At 56.0% G+C, this 23,623-nt stretch overlaps 1 protein-coding gene across 1 annotated transcript; it reads left to right on the top strand.

Moving 5' to 3' along the window:
* The first annotated feature begins 1,851 nt into the window (after positions 1-1,851).
* NR5A1 (nuclear receptor subfamily 5 group A member 1) lies at positions 1,852-23,157 on the top strand. Its single transcript, XM_009907476.2, has 7 exons — positions 1,852-1,949; positions 4,305-4,423; positions 5,075-5,216; positions 8,816-9,456; positions 17,596-17,715; positions 18,255-18,402; positions 22,587-23,157. Exons 2-7 carry the CDS (start codon positions 4,322-4,324, stop codon positions 22,832-22,834), a joined length of 1,401 nt encoding a protein of 466 aa, XP_009905778.1. The 5' UTR covers positions 1,852-1,949; positions 4,305-4,321; the 3' UTR covers positions 22,835-23,157.
* The last annotated feature ends 466 nt before the right edge of the window (positions 23,158-23,623 follow it).

Genomic DNA, 23,623 nt, shown 5'->3' with positions numbered 1-23,623 from the left:
AATGTTGGTGCTGCTGTTGCACCATCCCATTGCTGGAGCTGGCATCAAACTCATGACTGCACTCAAATGGGCCTCGGCATCCCTGATTCTAGAGCCCTACACACCCGCTCTGCCAGGAACTGGCTCTGCTCAGGCCCTGTGCGGCTGCTCCAGAGCACCTTCACAAATCCTCCCTCCTGCCGCCTGCTGGGACCTGCCAGGCTGCACTGCAGCCCATGAATCGGCCCTGACCCAGGGCCACTTGCCCTCTGCAGAAGCTGGGCCATGGCCTTGGCAAGAGCCTGTCCAAAGGAAAGTGCCCAAGGCCAGCAGGGATGTATTTACCCCAGAAAGCACCTTGCTGCAAAAATAGCAAGTGGCCGGCATGAGGCTGGGGCTTCCCGGGGGAACAATGCCCGGTGGGAGGAAGCGGCCGCGGCCACTCCACAGCTTTGTCCCTGCCTCGCACGGTGCTGAGCCGTGAGCCGCTGCGTGCCGGCCCGGCAGGGACCTTGAACCTGCCACAGATTTATTTTCTCTGACATTGGCATCGCATAGGAACATCTGGCATGTGGCTGATAATTGCTGGGGATCGGGGCGGAAGCTGCTCTGGGCCTGGCGCTTCTTCCAGAGCTCTGTTTTCATTAGTTTTTCTCCTCTCTTCAGCTGCAGAGTGAGGAAAAAACAAGCAAGGCTGCACAGCTTGCTACTCCCGCTCCTCTCCCGGCGGCCACAGCTCCAGGGAGATCTCTGCTCCCTCCACATGGTGTGGGTGCACCACAGGAGGACGAGCCTTCCCCTGACACCTGAGCCCAGGATCACAGGTCCTGCCGTGCTGCCCTGGGTGCCAATGACTGCCTGTCTGGGACAGAGCTGTGGCACAGCCCTTGCTATGCTGGCATGATGCTGGCCAGCACATTGTTGGGGCTGTCATCACTACAGGACAAAGCAAAGAGCGGGAGCCTGTGCACATACATGCAGGGCGATGCCACAGTGATGGAAGGCTGGAGTGTGGAGCCAGTGGTGAGAGCAAATCCTGCCCTAGTGGGTTTTGTGTCTGGCCCCTTACCTGAGCACCTGGCCTTGCCACCCTTATGTTTTCAGAGGGCCAGTGGAAGCCTAAGCCCTTGGGCCAGCATGCTCCCCATGTTTCAGGACTATTCCCAGTACTGGAGCATGGGAAGACACCCAGCAAACACACCTCCACTGCAGGGGGCTTGGCTGCCCCACCACCTTCTCAGCCCAGGGACCTTGGCTTTCTTTGAGTGTTCTTACTGTACATGCAGAGCTTCAGGCCATGGGTGCTAGGAGCTCACAGAAACCCCAGGCGCGGGGGCCCCATGTGTGGAGGAGCCTCCTCCCACCCTCTCCTGCAGAGGAGACCCCTCAGGTCTGGGGAGGCCCCAGCTGCAGGTCTCAGTGCTGGGTGAGTGCAATGGGCTCACACTCGTGCCAGAGGTGTCCTGCCCTGCACTCATGGACTGCTCCCTACCGCCCTCGGCTGTAAATCAGCATAGTTGTGGGTGCTGACTCTCTCACCACTGCCCGCCAGTGCCCCCCACCTCCTCACAGGGTCTCCATCTCGTGGCACGTTATCTGCTGCAGGGGTCCCACTTATCTCTGCTGTCATTTTCTAATGCTAGTTTATGAGCAGCATTTTGTAGCTTAATTATGATGTTTTTCAGCACGGTCACGTGGCCTCAGAAGCCAATAAGGCACCGAAGTGGGTCCATCCCGCCTGAGCCTGGCCCCCACGGGGAGGAGATTGGCCGGTGTCCTGCCCAGGCCAGCGTGTGCGCAGTCAGAGGTCCGACACCTCCCCAGCGGATACGGGTCCCACAAATCCCCCAACCCACTCTAGAGAGGGCGTCAGTGCCCACCACCCTACAGAGGCTCCGTGGGTCACATCTCCTGGCCAGCAACGTGAGCCAGCGTCCTACCACGCCGTCCCTACGTGCAGCTGCCTCACAGTGAGTACGTGTGTGTGTGGAGAACCCCATTCTCCTCATCCCACCCATTCCCCTCATCCCACCCGTTCCCCAGCCACTGCCGCCATTCCCCAGCACAGTGGCGGCTGAGGCCAGAGCTGGGGACGTGGCAGGACTTGGTGAGGAAGCGGGAGCCAGGCGTAGGCCTCCGCTTCCCGTCCTGTCCCCATCAGTGGGAGTGGGGATGGAGGCTTTGCACACCACGGGCTGCAGAGTGAGGCCTCACTGTAGCCTTGGCCCCTTGGCCATGCTGCTGCCCAGAAACAACAGATCCAGCTGTCAACGGACTCTCGGAGCCCAGCCAGTTGTGTCTGGGGGTACCTGCTGATCCCATCACTGTGTGTTACCCATGGGAGCACGGGAAGCTCCCACACCCTGGAGTAGACATGGGAGGTAGCCAGGACCCCTCAGCACCCAGGGCTGTGTCTCTTTTTCATCCTGTGCTAGCAGGCACCACAGCCCACAACTCCAAGCTGCTTTTGTTCTCTGTGGTGTTTCCTTGGCTCTTTTCCCAATCCATAACCCCTCCTAGGCTCTTCTCCTGACCTGTGGCCCCTCCTGGGCTCCTCTTCCCGGATGGCAGGTCCTGCTCCATGGCTGCCTGGCAGCTCCCTCAGGAGCTCACAGGAGTGTGGGGGCCGTAGCTGAGGGGCTCTGCCGGTGGTGGGATCTCTCCTTCCTGGCCAAACGGCAGCTGAGCTGCACCAGGGGCTGCTCTGCTGCTATTCTTAGCCTGGGCTCGATTCCTGGTGGCTCTGGAACGATGCTCTGCCGAACTTGTATCCTGTTTGCCGCTCTCCCTGCTAGTGCCGTTTCCTACCCACCACACCCGTGGGCAGCAGCTAGCTTGTGGGGTGAGCCTGGTGGGACGAGCTGTGTAGGATGAAACCTGTGGGGTGAGCCCTGTGTGATGGACTGTGTGGGACGAGCTGTGTGCGATGAGCCGTGCAGGACAAGCCTGATGGGATGAGCTGGGCGGGATGAGCCATGCGGGGCCAGCAGTCACATCTCTTCACACAGTGCTGCTGACAGCACAACCCCAAGCTGTGTGGCAGCTCCAGTCACCCGCTGCCTCACAGCCTCTGTACTGCTGGTCTTCCCTGCAGCTTCTTCAGATCAAACCATCTTGAATGGGAGCTCCCTCTCAGGGGTCTCTGCTGGCAGCAGGTCCTGCCCACACTGGGACAGGCACCAGCCACAAAGGGTCTCCTGACCAAACAGGTCAGCCCTGATGGGTTCAGCTCCAAAGCCCATCTCAGAGCCAGAGCTTCAAGCTCCCTATGGCCAAGTGCCTGGGCCTTCCTGGGAGCATGGTGCTTCTACGCTGGTATGCTGCTGTCACGGAATATTTCATTACGAATCTCTCAGTGTGAAGCAACGAATTAAATCCCAGCAGCAAACAACCGCTGTCTGACAGGACACTGTTGGCAGTGGATGCTTCACATGGGTTGGCCAGTGCTAGGTACAAACCATCACCTCATTAGTAGTGGACCCAGAGGATGTGTCAGGAGCTGCTGCACCTCCCGGTGTGCCTCATACAGCTCTCCCCAGCTCAGCCTGTCAGCCAGCTGGCTGCAAGACCACCTGGTACAGCATAAGAAGGGCAATTCTATCAGCACCTGGGCGTCCAGGGGCACTGAGAGGTGCAGGCTGCAGGGTGTTCCTCTTGCTCAGACATGTTTAATTGTGCTCCAGCCCCAGGGAATGCCAGTTTTCATGTTAACTTTGCCACTCACAGGCCAGATGCCCAGGGAAGTCTCCTTGTTCTCTGCAGATGACATGGGGCATCTCCATCAGCCCCAGAGGGGCTGCAAGGTGTCCCTGGGGTCCCGAGGGCTGGAGCCCAGCACCACTGAGGCCTGGCTGAGCAGTTCCCCCAGTCTAGGACCATCGTCGGGAGCTGCCGCCCCAGCATTGCCCTCGAGAGCTTCTTCTTCCCTGGGACCTACAGCCCCAGCTGCCCTTCTACCCTCTGTGCCAGCTCAGGGGCTGTTGCCAGGAGTTGCCGGCCTGGGCTGCCGTGCCCGCTGCCAGCCGGGGCAGAGCGCAGCCCCATATTCCTGTCCCCATGTCTGCAGGCTAGCAGGTCCCTCTGCCCCCGCCCCGTCCCCGGCGCCGTGAGCCGCCCGCTCTCCCCAGAGGAGGTTCCCCAGCCCCCGGGGGGGTGGCCGCTCGCCCGCACCAACATGGAGATGCTCTTCCAGGCGCTATAAAGGGCTCCGGCTCTGGCACCTGCCGCTCGGTCTCCGTCGTGCTGCGCCTCGCTCCCTCTCCACACCCAGCGCAGGGGCTGGGGGTCCCAGCCCCGTCCCGCTGACCCGCTGGCTTGTCCCACAGCAGGGCCGCTGGAGGGGATGGACTATTCCTATGATGAGGACCTGGACGAGCTCTGTCCGGTCTGCGGGGACAAGGTCTCCGGGTACCACTACGGGCTGCTCACCTGCGAGAGCTGCAAGGTAGGAACCGGCTGGGACGTGCGGGACGGCAGAAACGCGGCCGGGGCCGTGCGGAGCCAGGGAAACGGGACTGGGGCGGTGCGGAGCCGGGGAAACGGGACCGGGGCTGTGAGGGAGATATAGCCGAGGAAACGGGACCGCGGTTGTGCATGGACGAGGGCTGTGCGGGAACGGGAACTGTGCATGGGTTGGGGAAATGGAGCCGGGGTTGTGCGGGAACCGGCGCCCTGCGGGGACCGGAGAAACGCGTCTGGGGCTGTGCGGGGACAAGGGCTGTGCATGAACAGGGTCTGTGCGGGGAATGCAGCTATGCGGGAGCTATAGCCAGGGCTGTGCAGGAACCGCTGCACAGGGGAAAGGGGACCCGGGCTGTGCGGGTTGCGGAGAGGGAGCTCTGGAGGGAACGGGGCAGCGGGACCTGCCGCGGGCCACTCCTCGCCCGTTTTCGTTAGCGGCGGATTCGCTCTCGGCGACGGGACGGGAGCGCAGCCGCGACGGGAGCCCTGACCGCTGCTGGGGGCGGCGGAAGCCTCCGTCGGAAGCGGAGCAAGGGGATGGGATGCTGGGTTGCCGGTGAGCCGGGGCCGGGATGCCGGGATGCCGGGATGCCGGTGCTGGTGCCCGCCGCATCGCCGCCGCCCGCCACCGCAGGGCTTCTTCAAGAGGACGGTGCAGAACAACAAGCACTACACCTGCACCGAGAGCCAGAACTGCAAGATCGACAAGACCCAGCGCAAACGCTGCCCTTATTGCCGCTTCCAGAAGTGCCTGACCGTGGGGATGCGCCTGGAAGGTAGGACACAGCCGGGCTCCACGGCTGCGAAGGGGGTGCGCAGTTACCCCGCTGCCGGGCGCGCCGTCCTTGCTGCCGCCGTCGCGTCCCCGGGCCGGTAATTCCCGCGGCTGCTTCGATTCCGTTTTCCCCTTCCAAATAGAAAAAAAATTCGTTTTTCGCGTCGCCTCCTGCTTTCCCTTTTCGTGTTTTTGTTTTGTTTCCCCGGGTTTTTTTGGCTGCTGTGGCTTCGCCTTTCAAGGATTTTGTTTGTTGGTAGAACAGTTGGGAAACAGCATAGGTATTATTGTTTTCCTTAAGCACATAATTCCAGAAGCTGATATGCAAGGAAAACGTTAAAAACGATGGGGCTTGCCATAAAACTGCTACAGAAAGACCACCAACTGTATTTTTCCTCTTGGTGGTATTTACTGTAACATTTATCATCTGAATCTCGGGGAATGCAATCACAACCCTCTCCAGCCACCACCTCGCTCCTGCCAGAGGAGTCGATCCTGACTAAGATATCAGTCGGGCCCTAGCATTCCCAAGTCGTGTGCTGTGATTTCTGCAGCGCTTAGTATGGACCAACAAAACATGTTTGGGGGTACCAATTGATGGCAAGTGACTGCAAAGCAAAAGCAGACAGGGAAAGGAGCCCCCTACCCCTGACCCAGCTGCCCCCTCCACCTCTTCTCCCCTGAAATCGTTTACATTTCTTAGTGGATGAAAGCAGTCAGATGCAGGGGCTGGGCTGAGCCCCCTCAGTGGGCCAGGCTTGCTGTGCAGAGTGTGGTTGATCTGAAAGTACCACGCAGTGAGCTCGCCACTCGCTGCCTGCAGCAGGATGAGAGCCTGCGAGCAGAGGCGCAGGAGTAAGACACAACATTGACCTGCAGAATCAGCCCCTGCAAACTCCCGGAGTGGGCTGGCTTCCAGCCCTGTCTCCAAACAGATACCAGTTTCACTCTCCTCCCTCGACTGGAGTTACTGGTGCTCTAAAACAGTGTATGCATGCTCTGGCAGTTCTGACCAGCGCTGCAGAAGAATTTAGGTGCTGGAAGCTCCTAGAGCAGGCAGGCAGGGGCAGTACTTGGAGTGATGGGGGCAGAGGGGACACACATGGTCTCAGTTTACCCCTTTTCAGCAGTTTTTGTCTCACTTGCAGGGGAGCTACTCAGATCCATGGCCCAGGAGGGTGGCAAGCTGGGTATCAAAGGCTGCTGCTCTCAAACAGCCTTTTTTGAAAAAAAAAATGTATTTTCTTGCTGTTTGTTCCTTAGCAAAGTCCTGCAGGTGGGCAGCCAGGGGGATCACTCAATGTAGGGATATATCCTACAGGATACTCCTCTGGACTGTCTCTTTTGTGGTGAAAAACAGAGCCCACTTTTCCTCAGTTCTCAGTATTTTTGGGCAGGGACTCTAAGGTGATACTTTGAAGGTGAGCTGCCAGCTTCATAGCAAGCCTGAGATGATTGATTCTGGGGACAGTGTGTTGGCAATGCTACAGCAAAACCTGGCCAGAGAGAGAAGCACAGATCTGGTCTAAGTCTGCTAGCAACCCATGGCACACTCTAGCTACCTTTCAGGCCCCTGCCTGGGCAAGGAGAATTTGGCAAAGGGAAGCAGAGCTTGTCTGGAAGCTTGCACTGGCCAGAGCTCTGTGTGGGGCAAGGGAGTATGAAGGGGAGCCATGGGGTGTCCTGGGGGCCTGCCCACACCTCGTGTGTGTGGCTCCAGGACTGCTTGCCGATGTCTTTTGCAGGGGATGCTGGAGGTGCAGGCTCTGCTCAGGACCAGGGCCCTTTGCCCTGGAGATCAGGGCACATTCATTGCTTCCCAGCAGCCAACTGGGACATTGCAAATGGCAAGTTATTCCCAATCCCAAGTGAGGCACAAAATGGCAGGAAAAGACAAGCAGGGGCGGATTAAAAGGGCTTCTTCTCTTTTTGTGTTCTTGCTGGGAGAGGGAAGAAGGTGACTAGCAGTTGCCTGTGGAGGGTTTGTGAGAGTAGGCTGTGAGCACCTCTCACTGGGGTGAGGTGCAGGCCACACCAGTGGGTCTCTGCCTGTTCACCCTTGCCATGGTCACTGGGGTCCATCTGGGATGTGATCCCTGGGCATTGCCATGCCTGGTCTCAAACAGTAGTGGGAACACATGAGTTTGGGGGAGTGGGAGATTTGGACATTTGGTGTGCCCTGGCATCACTGGGGTGTTGGCGAGTGACACCACAACTCTGGATGCCAGCACAGGCTGCTTGATAGGCTGTGCCCACAGAGTATCCTGGCAGGGGCACCCACACTGGCTGCAGCCATTCCATCCTGTCCCTGAAGTTAGGAACTGCCTCAAAGCAGCTGGATGTTGCCCAGAGGCATGCAGGCTTTTGGAAGCAAGGGGCAGGGGGTGGGCCAGCACCCCTCACCTCGGAGGATCCTCTGGCTGCCCCCTTTCCAGCGAGATGCTGTTTTCATGAATAAAGAATGAAGGAGGAAGCACAGGGCGGCTCCCCTGGGAGCACATTCCTGCTCGCCCTGGAAATACTGCTGTTCCCGGAGATGCTCTCGCGTTTCCAGCCTGCCTGAGGAGAGTTTGGGAGGTGCCCGGGACGGGGGGAGGGGAGGGCGGAGAGGGAGCTGGCCGAGCTTCCAGGAGAAGTAGGCGAAAGAGAGAAAGAGAGGCAGAGGGAACAGCTGAGACACAAAAGCAAGACCCGGCTGCTGTCAGCAGGGACACAAACTAGCCAAGGGTTTTCTCCCTTTGATGCTCAGTCTGTGGGATGTGCTCACTGGCTCACTATCCTTCATCCCTCTTCAAGCCGTCCAGCTCCCGGCTTCCAGCAAGCTGAGGCTCTTCCGAGGGTGGACCGGGGCAGTATCCCCCGGGAGCTCAGCGGGGTGGTGTGGAGGGACGAGACCCTGCTGCAGAGAAGCACCTGCTCCCTTGCTCTCTGACACATTCTTGGTTTCTTTTGGGGTTCAGAAGAAACCTTTGCTTTGCTACAGTCAGGAGACTGTGGTGGGACTGTGAAAATAAATCCTCCAGTGGGATGCTTCAGCTGATGCCTGGCAGGGACATACAGCATGGAAGCCGGCACATCTCTGCCAGCTGTGCTGCTCACAAATGGGGCAGAGATTTGCAGAAAAGATGCCCGTGCAGCCCGGATGCAGGCAAACCAGGGTCCTGAGAGGGCCGTGGGGTCATAGGCTCTGCAGAAACAAGAAAATGCCAGGGCTGGTCCCTGTTAGGGGTCATAAAAATGAAAGTGGGTATTGATCTGCTTTATCTGCCTGGGTTTCAGAGTCCCCTCAACCTGCAAGGAATTCAAGTTGCTTTATCTCCCAGATTATTTTGTAGTTGAAGCCAAATGTCCTTTCCTGCAATTCCCAGAGTCTCTGGGTAACAGCCAGGGCTGGGCACCTGAACCTGCTATGTCACGTTTGTGATGTGCACAGCTGGGCTGGGAGTGGCACAGCCTGCCGGTGGCTTTCTGGGAAGTTTTCTGATGCTCTCCAGCCCTTTTTGGGCACCAAACCCTCCCCACCATTTTCTCTGTGCCATGTGGAGCACTGGTCTCCCTCTGTGCAGTTCACTGCAGCCTCTGCCCTCTCTCTGCCCACAGCTGTTCGTGCAGATCGGATGCGTGGAGGGAGGAACAAATTTGGACCCATGTACAAGCGGGACCGTGCCTTAAAGCAGCAGAAGAAAGCTCTGATCCGTGCCAATGGCTTCAAGCTTGAGACCATGCCTCAGATTGTGTCCCCAGTGCAGAATGACTACAGCCTGTCCTCCTCCATCCACAGCATCCATGCCATGTCCAAGACCTTGCCACCCAACCCTGCTGCCCTGACGCCCATCGACTATGAGCGCAGCCCCTATGGGACCCCCTCCCTGGGAATGACTGTGCCCAGCCATGCACCTCTGGCTGGCTACCACTACTCCTCCTTCCCCAACCGCACCATCAAGTCTGAGTACCCAGACCACTACACAAACACACACGAGTCCATGCCTGTCTACGTGTACCCAGAGACCTACCCCAGCAGCTCCCCTCCTGACATCCCCGAGGTCATCCTGAAGCTGCTGCAGCTGGAGCCTGATGAGGCCCAGGTGAAGGCACGGATACTGTCCTGCCTGCAGCAAGAGCAAGGCAAAGGCCGTCACGAGAAGCTCAGCACCTTTGGCCTCATGTGCAAGATGGCTGACCAGACCCTCTTTTCCATTGTGGAGTGGGCACGAAGCTGCATCTTCTTCAAGGAACTAGAGGTAGGATCCTGGGCAGCAGGGAGGGATACTGCACAGAGTGGGCAATGGGAGGCAGATAGAATTGGGAGTAAATTGCTGTGAGGACAGGTCAATGTCTGTGGGCATGAGCCTAGGACCACCAGCTCTGCAGTTCTGCTGGTGTGTCCCTGTCCTGCTCCCAGCTGCCCATATGGAAGGACTGGAGGCACCAGGGCCTGGCTGCAGTGCCAGAGTGACTCCCACTGTCACCACGGGGCTAATGATTTCAGATTCCTCATGGCTGGGACAGGTGTGAAAGCAATCTCTGGCGGAGTGACTGCGGCGTCAAGCTCAAGATATAATTGAAAAATGTAATGCTGAGGAATTATGCTTGAGACAATTCTCTCCCCTGCCTTCAGGGGGAAATTGATGCAGTCAGGTGGGTGCCTATTACCACCAGGCAGCCGGGGAAGGGCTGGCCAGAGCAGAGGACACATGCCTGCTCTGGAGCCACTTCTGCTGCTGGAAGTCCATGAGCATGCCTGTCTGAGGGACATGGAGCTGACTTCTGCCTCACCATGCCATTCCCTCTAGCAAATCCCTCCAAATACTTGCCAGGGCCAAGGGGTGGATTAGCAGGGTCGAGGCAGCCCCTGATATCCTGCAAACTTTATCAAGCTTTCAGGCATTTTTCCATTTTTCCTGGGCTGACCTAAACTGGTGCAAAAATGGGAGAGAAGATTTCCCAACATGGCCAAAACCAGAGAGCAGCATCCCAGGTCAGCTGGAAGTATGCCTTCCTATGCTCCCAGAGTGAAGCTGTGCTACCCAGCTCTGGCCAAAATCACCTTCCTCCCCCAGTATTGTGGGGGCTGTGTCCCAGGACAGGGTTCAGACTTCCCTGTGCCCACCCTGCAGGGTGCCAGGGAGAGCCTTACAGCTCAAAATAGTCCCTGGCTGCCAGAACAGTGTCAGGAAATGGCATTGTGGGGGTGGGCCGGGATCGTTTCAATCATATCAGTGTCCACCCTGGATTTTGGGAACAGGGTGGTTGTTGTTTTGCAGAAGACATTGTAAACAGTGTAAACTCAGCTCCTGGCTGCATTGCTGCGTAGCCTTGTAGCTCCATTGTCAGCCTGATTGAACCACCAATATGAGCTGTTTCCATGTGAATCCACATCAGTGGGTGCTCCTCCTCCCGTTGGGCTCTGGAGGGGACAGCAGTGCCAGAGATCTCACTTGGGCTGGGCTACCAGTGTCCTGCTGGGAGTGGGGCATATCCCTCACCATGCCCAGGATATGCAGTGCAGTACCTGGGATGTGAGCACATTTAGGCATCCCCATCCATCACTGCCACACTGGAGGCTCTTGCCTGTGCCCTCATCCATGGGGTGAGCATGGGGAAGACTTCTAGTGTCTCAAGGGGCCAGGGACCACAGGACACCACGTCCTGCCCTGACTCCTGAGGGAGCGTGAGAAAGCACAGTTGTCTCTGGCCTTGGCTCCTTCCCGTGCACGGTCTTGGCAGCAATAAGTGTAACTGGGCAGGTCTGAGTCCCTGGCATGAGGCTGTGGTGCCCAGGCCCCTCTGTGCATGTCTTCCTCAGGAACAGTGACAGGGTTACCCTCTGCACATCCTTCCTGGTACAGGGCAATGTTTTTCCTTTAGGCGTGGGGAGGTAAGCCATTGGGAAGCATGGGTAGTTCTGCAGCTCCTCAAACCCCATTTCGGCTTCTACCTGGCATGTAAAAGCAAACAGCTGCTGGTAAATGAACTCCTTCTAGCGCAGTTTATGGCTTTACCCTAAAGCCTGCTAGTATGGAGTAAAATCGTGACCTGGGAGATCAATAGCTGTCATGCAAGCAGGTCCCCAGAGGGTGCTCAGGGCTCCCTAAGCAGGGGATGCCAGCAGCTCTCTCATCCCCTGGGAACCTCTGTGTGAAGGTGATGTTCTCCATTCCCAGTCAGGGAAAGGCTGTGAGGGTATCCAGGCTGGAAGAGCCATCATACTGGGACATTGCTTCAGGGCTGGGATGATCCAAGAGGGGAGAAGGTGCAGGTGGGTGAGGAAGCAGATATCCCCATGCATGGTGTTCCCTGACTGACCGTTCCAAGCACCCACATATTCCTGTTGCAGGGCTGTTTATCAGACAGATGGCTTCTCCTTCAGGCCTCAAGAGGAGTCTGGAGAGGAGGGAGCAAAAACTCAGGGGCACAAGGACCTGCTGGCTCATGCCTGACCAGGACGAGCCTTTGCTCCCTGCCCACAGAGAGTGGGAGCAGGTCTTCCCTGGAGCTGGCAGGTCTGTTACAATTCCCATGGCCATTCTCATTCCCATTCCCACACTAGCAGCCCAGCAAGGGGCAGCGGCAGACCAGGGGCTTTGCCATCTGCTCTTGGCAGAGTGGTCAGGGTGGGAAGGTGTTAGGGAGAGCCCCCCGGTTATTTCCACTGAGCCTGGGGAAGGAGGGGGGGAGATGGGCTAATGGCCTCTTGACATCGGCTCACACGCCACGTCCACCCGCCAGCGTGGGGCAGCCAGATTGAAAACAGATTTAACTTGCCAGATATATCGTTTCATTTAAGGGCCAGTAATTCTGTCAGTCTGCCACTGACAAACGAGGGTCCCCATGCCAATCCACTGGGGAGACTGATGTGGCGGCGCTCATCTCGTGTCACCAGGCAGAGAATTACGGACTGCGCTGGCCTTCGGAGGCAAGACTAATAATGCGGCGCGGCTGAGGGGGATTTGGGGGCCGGCTTGTTTATCGAGGGCCGGCCAGGCAGCCGCGGCGAGAGGCTGCGCGGGCAGAGGTGGAAGAGGTCAGCGCTGACGCCCATAAATACGAACTTTAACTGAGTCTAGATGAGATGTGTCAGGACTGAGGGAAGATTTGCAGCATCTCTTCAGGAAGAAAAATATGGGCTGGGGGTGAAATATATTTTGTTGGGTCGTGAGTCTCAGGCAACTTTGTCCTTTCAGATGTAATTTTTTAATATATATATGGACAGAGACCGACAGAGAGGTTTGCACGCGCAGGCACGCTTGCACACTCACCTTGTGTCTGGCTTCGGTTTGCCTTGTGTTTATATATCTCGCACAGCCTGTTTTATATAGGTGTTGCTGCTATATGTACATACAAATATTGTGCATGCGGGGTGCAGTGACCTTTAGATTGGGATGAGCAGCCAGGAATGTTAAACAAATTGCCAGGGTTTCAGCCTGAAGGCCAGGCTGGGCTGGGTGTGCAGCGAGACTCTGCTGTGGGTGGAGGGGCATGACATAGATGTGGGGAACTGGGGTGTTGCTGATCTCCTTCTCAACTCCTCGTCACCATGAGACCAGGACCCTCAAATTCGCAGGCCAGCTTTGGTGTTTTGGGGAGATGCTGAGGGCATCACTGTTCTCATGGACCAAGGGGTTCCTGCGTGTCGTGGCTCTGTCTGCTGCTCTCCTTTGCTTCTTGTTAGAGACCTCAGAGCCATGACAAAGCTGATTTGCAGGCAGTTGCTTCTCTGCCTTTAGCATGTGTGGGTCATCTTGACCCCATCTCCTGGCCAAGAGCCAGAGCATTTTTGGCAGATTTAATATCTCCTTCTGGTCATGGATGCTGCAGCAATGTTTAGTATCCTATGCACTGGGGGAAATGTGACGGCTGTCCCTGCCTGCTGGCATCCTGGCTGGCACGGGTCTGCCCTCACTCTCTGGGCACATGCAGAACCATGATGCCCATGTAGCCTTGCAGTTGGTTGCCTGTGAGCCTCAGCAAAAAGCAGTAGCCTGGGCCATGGCAGCACACTCTTCCAGCAGGCAGATGAGATCCTGGCCCTGATGCACTGGTCTTGGTGGGTGTTTTGTTTTAAAGTGCCTATCACAGTGGTGTCTGCACAGGGGCTGGGGACCTGCACTGACCATTAACACTTTAGCCTTGTGTGGGGCTTTGATTGCAGGTGGCTGGGGGACAGTAATCCACTTCTGCACTTCTTAGTAGCCAAGGTAATGGCTCCTGCTTGCATTGGTAATTGCCCAGGCTGCAATTCAGGGCACTGGCTGCATTGTGCACGTGAATGGGAGCTGCTGGGGCAGATCCTGCACCAGCAATGTGGAAGAAGGCCTGGAGAACACCCCTGAAATGGGTGCAGGCAGTTCAGGATCATTCCTTGTGTCTGTGGTGAGCTGAAGCTGGGTGGGAAGCACCTGAGGATCAATGTCTGGGGACCCACTCAGGGCTTTTGAGCAAAACGTGTCACTCTGCTTCGCGATACCACAGAGATGTTTGATGCCCTGCACCAGCCATGGCACCAGCCAGGGAACAATAAGGACAGTGGGGGTTTGGCTTCAGGATGCTGAGACACTCGTGTGGCCTGGGCACATTTTGGGGTGCCTCAAAACTCCTACAGACTTCCTCCCCTTGTGTCTACACAGCCACAGGGAAGATTGCAGGAGGTTTAAAACTACATCCTCATACAGATCCTGCAGCTGTGCACTCAGGCAGCATAGTCCATGCCTCTGCACACCCTGCTTCCTCTCCAGCCCATCTGCTGCAGGGAAATGCATTTTTCTGTGGGTCACAGGGCTGCAGTGACGAGGTTCTTTCAGCATCCTGGCAGCAGGGTAGTGCTCTCCCTGCTGTGTCTTGTGCCTGGGTTAAATGCTTGCTTTAAAAGAAAAGATTCACCTCTTAAAGACAGCTTGCATCAGGTCCTTGATAAAGCACTCTGCTGAAAAGCCTTGACATTAAAAGAGGAAAATCCTTTGCTTAACTTTTAAAGGCAAGAGTGCGTGCGTGCCGCTGCCTCACTGGGAGGATTGATTGACTCTGAGTGGCCATCCATTAGCAGCCCTCTCCTATCCTCCTGGGAGACCAGGCTGGGTGCAGTGGGGTGAGCTGCAGCCAGGAGTCCCCCTGCAATGGAGCTGCACTGCTGGAGCAGGGCTGTGGGGGAATCCCACTGCTGCCCCAGCCCACAATGCAAGGATTCTCCTCTCGGTGCTGGAGTGCAGGCAGGTCCCTGGAGATATCCCTAAACCCAGCCCAGTTCCCAGAGTTGCCAGCCTTCCCTATGACACTCCCAACCACATCCCCCCAGCGCCATGGCCACATGCATCTGGTGCCCACCCATAGTCCCAGGAAAGGCTGTGGCACACCAGAGCACCCTGGCAGGGAGCAGCCGTACAGCGGCCTTGCAGGGTGAAATGTACTGTTGGTGGGATGCAGCGAGCTGGACTCACCTACAGAGTTTGGGAGAAGCCAATTAGTAATTTTTAAAGGAAGAAAAGAAGATTTTAAAATTGTTGAAATGCTTCTTTTTAGAAAAGTTGAGTATTTAAAAACCATTTTCAGGGCAAAATCTTGAGTTTGTCTCTTCCGGAGCTCATCCTGCTCAGGAATGAGGCACAGGAAAGAGCTTCCAAAACAATGCTGAGACTCAGCTGGAGTGGAGGAGCTCTGCACCAGCCGGGAGCATGTGGTTGGGTTGGCAGCGTGCTGCTGTGCTGGGAGCCCGGCGCCCTGTGAGGGCTGCCTGTGGTTACAGCCAGCCACTTGCTGTGAGGCAGAGGTCAGCACGAATGCAGGAAATCTCCATTTTGTTTGGATGCAGAATGAGCTTTTCCCCAGTTATTTGTTCAGCAGCTAAACACAAACCTCATGGTCTGTGCTGATGGGCCATGCACCATGGTTCCTTCACTGGTTTGGGTGATGCTGCAGCTAGCCTGGTCTTGGCAGCCCCACTGCACCCATTGCACCTTGCTGCAGGCAGGTTTCATGCCATCGGGCAGGAGCGGGTGCCACAGCCCTGGCCACCATCGCTGCCTTCTGCGCCACATTTCTCTCCCTGCGCTGCTGTGCGTCTGGCTATGACCACCCACTGCACTTGAGAACAAATCCCAGTGGCTCGTGGGGAGTGCTGGGCTCTGAGACCATAAAGCTCTTTCTCATCTGACTCCTATTCCTTTTGCAATCTCCCAGCACTGGTTTATTGCAGCCTCTTCAGCAAAACGAGGGTATTATCCAGTCCTGTGATACTGCATCTGTCTTCCTTCTATTAAAGGCGGCGCGCACAATGGCACTACAAAGCTCTTCTGATGCTGCTGAATTTGCTCGGCAGGGAGGTATTAGTGATAACCCCCAGCCCTTCCCCTACACCAGTCACACAGGAGAGTAGGTCACTGGGCGGGATGGGGGTTCAGCTCTTCACAGAAAGAAGTTGGGGTCCTGTGGAAAGCAGTGACAAAGGGACAAAGACAGTAACCTGCGGTGGTTCTTGATACGGGAGGCAGATGAGTGTTGTGCCTCCTGCCTGCTTTTCAGACTGGGGCAGCAGTGTGCTCTATGTCCCACCATGACTCCAGGCATGAGGGCCTGGCAGGACTCTTTGCTTTGTCAAACACAGCAGCTGGCTCTGCTCATTGCTGGCACTGCCAGCAGCTCACTGGCTTTTCTGCAAGACCTCTGGAGGTCCTTGTGGTTTGTGCCCTGGCTTGAGCTTGTCACCAGAGGCAACTGCTGGCATTTCTTTGGAAGCATGGACAACTATAGCTGTGCCTGCATGTACACACCAACACTTGTAAATGTGCCCCTGATCACACAGGTGTTGCTGTGTGGACAGGGGCCAGCCTGGTAGCTGCAGGACACAGCAATGCCCCACAGCTGTACTGTGCTGAGGCACTTCTGTGTCCCCACTCTCTCCCAATTTGCCATACTAGGCAGGGATGTGAAGATGGGCACTGTCTTCTTTCATTTTAAAGTATCCAGAGAAGCTGGCTGGAGACACAGGGCCTTTGTGCAGCAGCTGCACGTTCCCTCCTGGCCAGGGATGCGGCCAGCAGTCATTTTGTTAAAGATTTGTGCACAGTTAGGGGAGGCTGTGCCTGGTGGGGGAAAACCCATCCTGATAAGAGCCAGCAAGCACCACTGAAACATGCTGAGCTGTTTCAAAGATGGTTGCATGGCCACCTGACCCATACCCTCTCTCCAGCCTGAGGTCTCCCTTTGATGGTGGTGCAGGTCCAGGTCCCTGTCCACCCAAGGAGACTCCACTTTTGGGTTGGCCTCCTGTAGAACACCCACCAGGCACAAGGTCAGTGCTGCGTGAGCACAGTACAAGGAATGTGTGGAGTATGAGCCTGCAGGTGTGACCTGGCTGCAGGGCACTGGTGGTTGCCTAACCTGTTATGTAGGCATCAGTTTTGGTGTCCTCTTTTCCTACCTGCCGCGAAGGGTGTGCTGGAGGTGATGTATACAAGTCACAGAATGTCAGTCAGATGAAGTGAGGTGTCCAGCCCAGTTACACAATGGCAGGGGTAGACCAGCAGCCAGACCAGAGCTTTGCAATTAGTGTTTCATTAATCAGAAGCAGAATCTCCTTGTTAGGAGCTTGTTCACAGTCAGGCTGAATTTCCAAGTATAAATGTGTGTATGTGAAATGCTCTGCAGGCAGCAGGGATGAGGAGGGGTTTGGGCTCTTAATTTTTAATTTTTTTTGGCCACATTACAAGGGTACAAGGGTCAGGGACAGAGTCCTGAAGGACAAAGCTTGATCCCACCTGCAGAAGATGGATTTCCTAGAGAGGCAGATGATGCCCTCTGCACCCTCTGTGATGGGCTGGCAAGTAAACGTGTGCACAAAGCTGGGCATCTCTCCATAGATCAGGTCACCTGGAGGCCTTAGTGGGAAGTGGAAGTTTGTCACATCTCCAATACATCATGCTGACACTGTATCCATGCCAGGGCTTTGCTCATCCTGGTTGCAGAAGGCCTCATCCATTCTTTGCTTTATGTAACAGCACTGATGACTGGACTTGCTGCTCTGCTTCTGGGTACTTGAGCAGTGAAAATGGGTTGGGTTTTTGACACTGACACCAGTCTGCTAGAAAACCTTTTTCTATTGTGCTCAGGGTGAGACAGGTGGCTGCAAGTCCTGTCCAGGTCCACTGCTAATGTGGCAACATGCTGTAGTGGCTGCTGGTGCGAGTTCGAGCCATTGCTGCCACAGAGCTGGAGTGTGGGGCTGACCCTCGAACACAGAGCTGGGGGCCCAGGGGTTGCTGCAGAGACTGGGGCAGGCTGTCTCCCTGCTGCCATCTGTAACACCTGATGCAGACAGAGGCACGATTGTTTCCACGCTGTGTCCCAGCACGAGGGGTGTCAGTGGTGCTGATATGGTTGTGTTTCAGGTGGGTGACCAGATGAAGCTGCTGCAAAACTGCTGGAGCGAGCTGCTGGTGTTTGACCACGTCTACCGGCAGCTGCAGCATGGCAAGGAGCACAGTGTGCTGCTCGTCACCGGCCAGGAGGTGAGTGCTGGCCCACAGAGACCATGGTGGCTGTGGTGGAAAGGGTGATGGGGCCAGACAGTGGGGCTGGAGAGGGGCATGCTAGTGATTTTTTCCTTGCTGAGTGTGGCCAGCCTCATGCAGAGTGGAGGGGTAGTTTTTGCTGTGCTATGAGATGACTTGTGCAGAAGATCCTGTCCCATGCCATGCCATGCCATCTAGCTCCTGGTCATGGAGAAAAATATTTCTCAAGGAAAGATCTAGAGCTACTCCTGACTTTGCAGAGGTGGAACACAAGAAGAGGCCCTTTCCTTTCCTGGGGGCACTTTCTGGAGATGTAGGTGCCTTTGATGTCAGGACCCTGCAAATGACCCCCTGGTTTAAGTGGCACTGGAGAAATGGGGTTCCTGTGTCACCCATCATCAGCCTTTGCTTTGACGCCCCTAGCTCTCAATCAGCACTCTTGACTGGTACCCAGCTCCTGCCCTGTGTGGGGTCCCCTGCAGTGATTTTGGGGGGTGCTGGGGCCACCATGGCTGACATTGTTCCTGTCCCTGCAGGTGGACATGTCGACCATCACATCCCAGGCTGGCTCCATCCTGAACACACTGGTGCTGCGGGCACAGGAGCTCGTACTGCACTTGCACTCGCTCCAAGTGGACCGGCAGGAATTTGTCTGCCTTAAGTTCCTCATCCTCTTCAGCCTTGGTGAGTGCCACTGCAGGGGACATTGAGACAAGGGGCAGTCATGCTTGGGTGTCATGGCTGGGCTACCACGGGGTCTTGAGGGGGTGGAAGCACAGCTGAAGGGAGAAGACACAAGCCCCAGGGTCCAGCTGTGCCAGCTCTGTGCCAATAGGCGATGAAGGGACTTTTAATAAGGAGCCAGCAGCAAGGGCTGGGACCTTCCAGCTCCCCCGCCTCGCCAAAGGGTCCGAAACGTGTCCTGCTGCGGGGCTGGGCTCTGCCTCCAGCTGTGGGGGATGTTGCTGTCCCTTTGGCCAAGCAGAGCCTGTTTTGGTCACTTGCCCATTGCATGGGGCAGGGAAACAACGGACTGATAGGGCTGTGACTAAACAGAGCTGTTGATAGAGCTGGCAGCCCTATCTGCCGGGATTTGCGTCAGAGGGCCTGTGCTGCTGCCTGGGCAGGGCTGTGTCAGCTCCTGATTAGGCTCAACTCAGAGCCTGTGGTTGGGCCGAGGCGGCAGGTTCACACAGTCCTGCCTCACCTAGACAAAACACGCGGGAGCTGTGGCTGCTGCTGGTGGAGCCTGCAATGTTGCTGAAGTTGCACAGCAGCTCTACCCTGCTCATGCCCTCATCCTGCTCTGATCCTGCCCTCATCTTGCCCTGCTTCAATCCTGGCCGTGCTGCCAACCCGGTGGGGAGCATCTCCCCATCCACAACAGCTGTGGATTCACCTCCTTTCCCCACAGACATTGCCTGAAGGCAGGGATGCCCATCAGAGCTCCACTGGAGCAATCTCAGCCCTTGATGGGGAGGTGCAGCTGTAGGTGGTGCTGAGCACCACGGGGACCCCAGAGTGCCCACCTGCCTTCATTACTGGTGCTGACACCTTTTCCTTGGCCCCAGCCCAGTGAGAGGTCTCACCTCCCAGCTTGAGGATGGTGGCAGGGCTGTGAGTGCTCAGCTGGTTGTAGTGCTCCCTGTTCACACCTCTTCTACCTCAGCTGCTTTGCTTCCCACACCTTCATGGCCACTGCTAATTGCACACACCCAGTTGGGGCAGGAGCTGGCATTCCCCATGGACACTTGTACTTGGGTCCCTGCAGCATCTGGGATGGTCAGCACAGCTTGGGGCAGCCCTGTCTCCTGACAGAGTCCCCGTGCCTCATCACGAACTCAGCAGGCCATGGGCTGCACTCTGTGCCATATGGACACTGCCACATGTTTTGGTTGTTTCTGGCTGAGGGAGAATCTGCATCACTGTATGCCACTGGGGCTGAGGATCCAGCTTGCTGCTCCAGGAACACCGGGTTAATGAGTTAAGCCAGAGCAATGACATGCTGCAGGCAGTTGGAATTCACACCCTGTCCCAGGGGCCAGGGTCATGGCCAGTACGGTCTGAAGGGTCCAGTGGTTTGACTCTGTCTTGATGTGAACATGTCCCCATGAGCAGCCAGGACCTGCAGTCATGGGCACTTGTGAGCCCCAGGCAGGGTGGGTGTCTGGGGGTGCAGGAGCTGCACTGATATCCCATCCTACACCTGCAGCTGCTCCTCCAGCAGCTTTCTTTTCCTCTAGAACTATTTTGCAATCCAGAAAAATTAGACTCGATAGTTTGCTGTTCAAGCAGTGATAAGATGTGGCACAAACAGTGCCTGGGCTGGCAAATGACAAAGCCCAGGCTTGTACCCCAAGCAAGGACCTTCCCCAGCTGCTGCCCCACAGGCTCAGCACCTGGTGCCCCAACGCTGCCCCACATCCGCCTGCCACCCCCCAGCATGACTCGACGCAGAGAGCAGGAGCAGTGTCCTGCCCGGCCCGGCAGCGGCGGCTGCCGTGCTGATCCCAGCCGCGGTTCCACTTCCCCGGAGCGGTGGCTTTCAGCGAGGGTGTGGAATCAAATAGCTGTATTTTCCCATACATCATGTTGCCCCAAATCCAACTTTTTCTCTCCATATTGTAGAGCTCACTTGGAGTAATTTGCCCTTCGCAGGCTCAGCTGTAGAGGATGGGATTGTGTATTATGTGCAGGATGTAATTGCCTTTAACAAGAGAATTTCCACATTTACCACTCTGCCACAGCACAGTCAAAGCCAAGCCCCGCTCACAAGAGCTGCCATTTGAGTTCTAAATAGATTTCTCTCCTGAGCAGGTAAAGAGATTTAATTAAAATTAGGGCTTCTCAAAATAGCAATATTTATGAGGACAGCACAGGTTAGCTTTGTTCTACAGAAGGGCTTAATAGAGCCTTAATGGATTGACCTATCATTCGATTTCATGACTTACATTCATGAAGCAGCTACTCTTGGGGAGGGGAGGAAGAGAGGCTTTTATAGCCCACATTCCCTTAAGCGTTTGCAATTTATCAGCAGCTTCTCCCAAACAAAAGGAGCTGTGAATAGGAAGAACACTTGAGGGCATAGAAATAATCCCAGGCATATCTGTATGTGTGATGGGAGGCTTTGTCACAGGACAGTCTTTGCAACTGCTGCAGTGTCTCTAAATGAAGTGAGTCAATGTTATTTGGACAACATTCTTTATTCCTTGCAGGAATGAAAAGATTATTCAAATATTCAATTAAACAGTGAATAGGGTCTTTCAGAGAACCAGGTGAGTTCATCGAGTAGAACTAGCTATTGTTGAGCCAACTCAGAGGATAGATTTGACATTTATCAATATGACTTCTTTTTTTTTAATGACATGCACAATAACCTTATGCAGATAAAGAGATTTCATAACAACAACCCAGGCAGAAGGGAGGCAGCCACAATAGGAGCAAATGTGCCGCAGGAGTGAAAAGGGAAGGGTGATCTGATAGAGTGCCTCTGGGCATGACCTGTGGCTCTTCGTGCCTGTGCCATACAGCCCCCAGCCACACAGCCCAACCATGGGCATGGCCAGAGGCTGGGTCTCCCATGGACACCCCTATGCAGGGGTGGTTCCATTTTCTTCCTCCTACTCAGGCACCTCCACCACCAGCATTGCACTTTGCCCTCCCAATAGCTGCTCATTCCTGTGGGTACCATGTTTGGCTCCTTGCTTTTTGGGGACAAAACACAGAAGTAAAGACCAAACTCCCAACTACCTTGGCCAGACTCCATGCCTAGATTTCTCCGTTCCTAGTCCACCGGCAAGATGTGTCCAGGCTACCAATGCAGACTGAATGCCAGCAGAGCCAGCACTGAGTGCAGCACTGCTGGGCCCCACTGTGCTGTACATTAAATCTATTAATTTCATTTGCCCCACATGGGCTCAGTGCCAGTGCCTGCAGTAAAGTCTCCTGTGGGTGGGCACTGAGGTCTCATTGCTGTGTGTAGCTGTAGCTAGCTGACAGGGCAGTGCACAGCACAGCTTCCCTAAAGCCACCAAAACCTGTATGCAGGGCTGGTTCAACAACATGTTGCACAGATTGAAAATCAGTGCTTCCTCCACAGACCAGCCATGACAGCTCCAGCATCTTTCGAGGGCAGGCTCCAGCTCAGGCTAGCCCAAAAGCCTGGAGAAACCCTGCTCATCAATATGAGCTGTCTCTGCAGTCACCTTTGGGCCGTGTCTCCAGCCACAGGGCAGTCACAGACCAGGCATCCTCAAGGGCAATCTCTGTGCTGAGGCTGTGCATGCCCCAACCCCTGAAGTGAAGTCATGGGGGGCTGCAGTGGCCTCTTGGCTGCCAGACTATGGCTGCCCATTGGCGCTGCTGCCTTCTATGCCACTTCCAACCCCACAGGCAGCAGAGCTGACACGGGATTAGGGGGGAGCTGCCACGACCCTGGTGAGGCATGGGGGATTAGGGTTTCCAGGCTGGTGAGCCTGGTTGCCACATTGGAAAGCCCAGGTTTATTGGGGAATTAATTCAGCCGCTTCCTCGACCTTCAGGAATTAAGGGGGGCTGATGGCAACAGCTCCCTGTGTGGGCACAGAGGTAACATGTTTTGGCTTTGAAGCTTCCTAGGCAGTGAGGGCAGGAGGGCAGCAACGTTTCTGCTGCCAAGGAGTTTAGGTGTCTGACCTCAGCATCTGGGAGGCAGGGCAGGGATGAGGAGCCCATGACCAGGCAGGGATGGAGGTACAGGATCCCTCCCCTGCTGTGTTTTTGTGCACGAGGGGTTTTGGCACAGGAGTGTGGGTCCCTCTTGGCACACCTTGTATGGCATAGCAGGTGTGGGTTTGGCACCATTTCACCATTGTCCTCCTCCTCTGCAGATGTGAAGTACCTGGAGAACCACATGCTGGCTAAGGACGCTCAGGAGAAGGCCAATGCAGCGCTGCTGGAGTACACAGTCTGCCACTACCCACACTCCACAGACAAGTTTCGTCAGCTGCTGCTGCGGCTGACCGAGGTCCGGGCGCTGAGCATGCAGGCAGAGGAGTACCTCTACCACAAGCACCTGAGCGGGGAGGTGCCTTGCAACAACCTCCTCATCGAGATGTTGCACGCCAAGCGGACTTGAGCGTGGCTGCCAGCATGGAGCCGGCAGAGCCCCGGTGCTGCCAGCAGTGCAGCAAGGGCAGGACGTGTGCCTGGGGCTGGCGAGCGGGTGCCGCCTCTCCACTCCGCCTTTCTCAGTGATGCTATTTAACCTGTACTATTGGAAAAGTCCCAGATAGTTTATTTTAATGCACAGCAAGGATTGTGGACAGCTGCAGGGCCATGGGCTCAGCTGCCCCCTGGCTCCTCTGCACATGTGGTGCCCAACCTGTCACCTGCCCAACCCAGACCTGCAGTGCGAAGGAAGGGTAAAGCCTGTCCTGGCTTTTCTCCTATTTATGCTCCTCTGCCCCTACCAGCTGTTTCTTCACTGATGCCATTTCCCCTCAACCCTCCCCCATGTCTCAGGGCCTCTCATGCACAGGGCAGGGGAGAGCAGATGTGAAAACCCTGGGTTGTGGGTTTGCAGTGGTTGAGGTGTCCCCAGGCACTGACATGGAGGCAGGGGATTCTGCAGGAGTCTTGCAGAACTTCAGGACTGGGGCTGGGGAGGTCAACCCCACACAGTCATTCTGGGACACCAAAGTGCCAGGAGAGGGAACCAGCTGTGCTGCTGCTCATGCCTTGGCCAAGTGAGGGCAGGCAGGGACAGGCGATGCTGAGCCTTTGGCTGAGATTAATCTTCTTAGTACATGTTGGTTCTGGAGGCAGCAGCCACGTCCAGAGCCCACAAATATCCATGGCCAGTACATCTCTGGGGTGTCAAAACTTTGCTGCAGAGGCTCTAAGAAATTCTGTACCAGGAGTTGTT

Source organism: Dryobates pubescens, chromosome 29 (assembly GCF_014839835.1).
Source record: "Dryobates pubescens isolate bDryPub1 chromosome 29, bDryPub1.pri, whole genome shotgun sequence".
NCBI lineage: Eukaryota > Metazoa > Chordata > Aves > Piciformes > Picidae > Dryobates > Dryobates pubescens.
This window is presented reverse-complemented; position numbering and strand designations above follow the sequence as displayed.

Excerpts from the sequence above, each read along its gene's own strand:
- NR5A1 (XM_009907476.2), top strand. The coding sequence starts at position 4,322 with ATGGACTATTCCTATGATGAGGACCTGGACGAGCTCTGTCCGGTCTGC. Across the intron at positions 4,424-5,074 it reads TCACCTGCGAGAGCTGCAAG|GGCTTCTTCAAGAGGACGGT; the intron begins GTAGGAACCGGC and ends CCGCCACCGCAG. Across the intron at positions 5,217-8,815 it reads CGTGGGGATGCGCCTGGAAG|CTGTTCGTGCAGATCGGATG; the intron begins GTAGGACACAGC and ends CTCTGCCCACAG.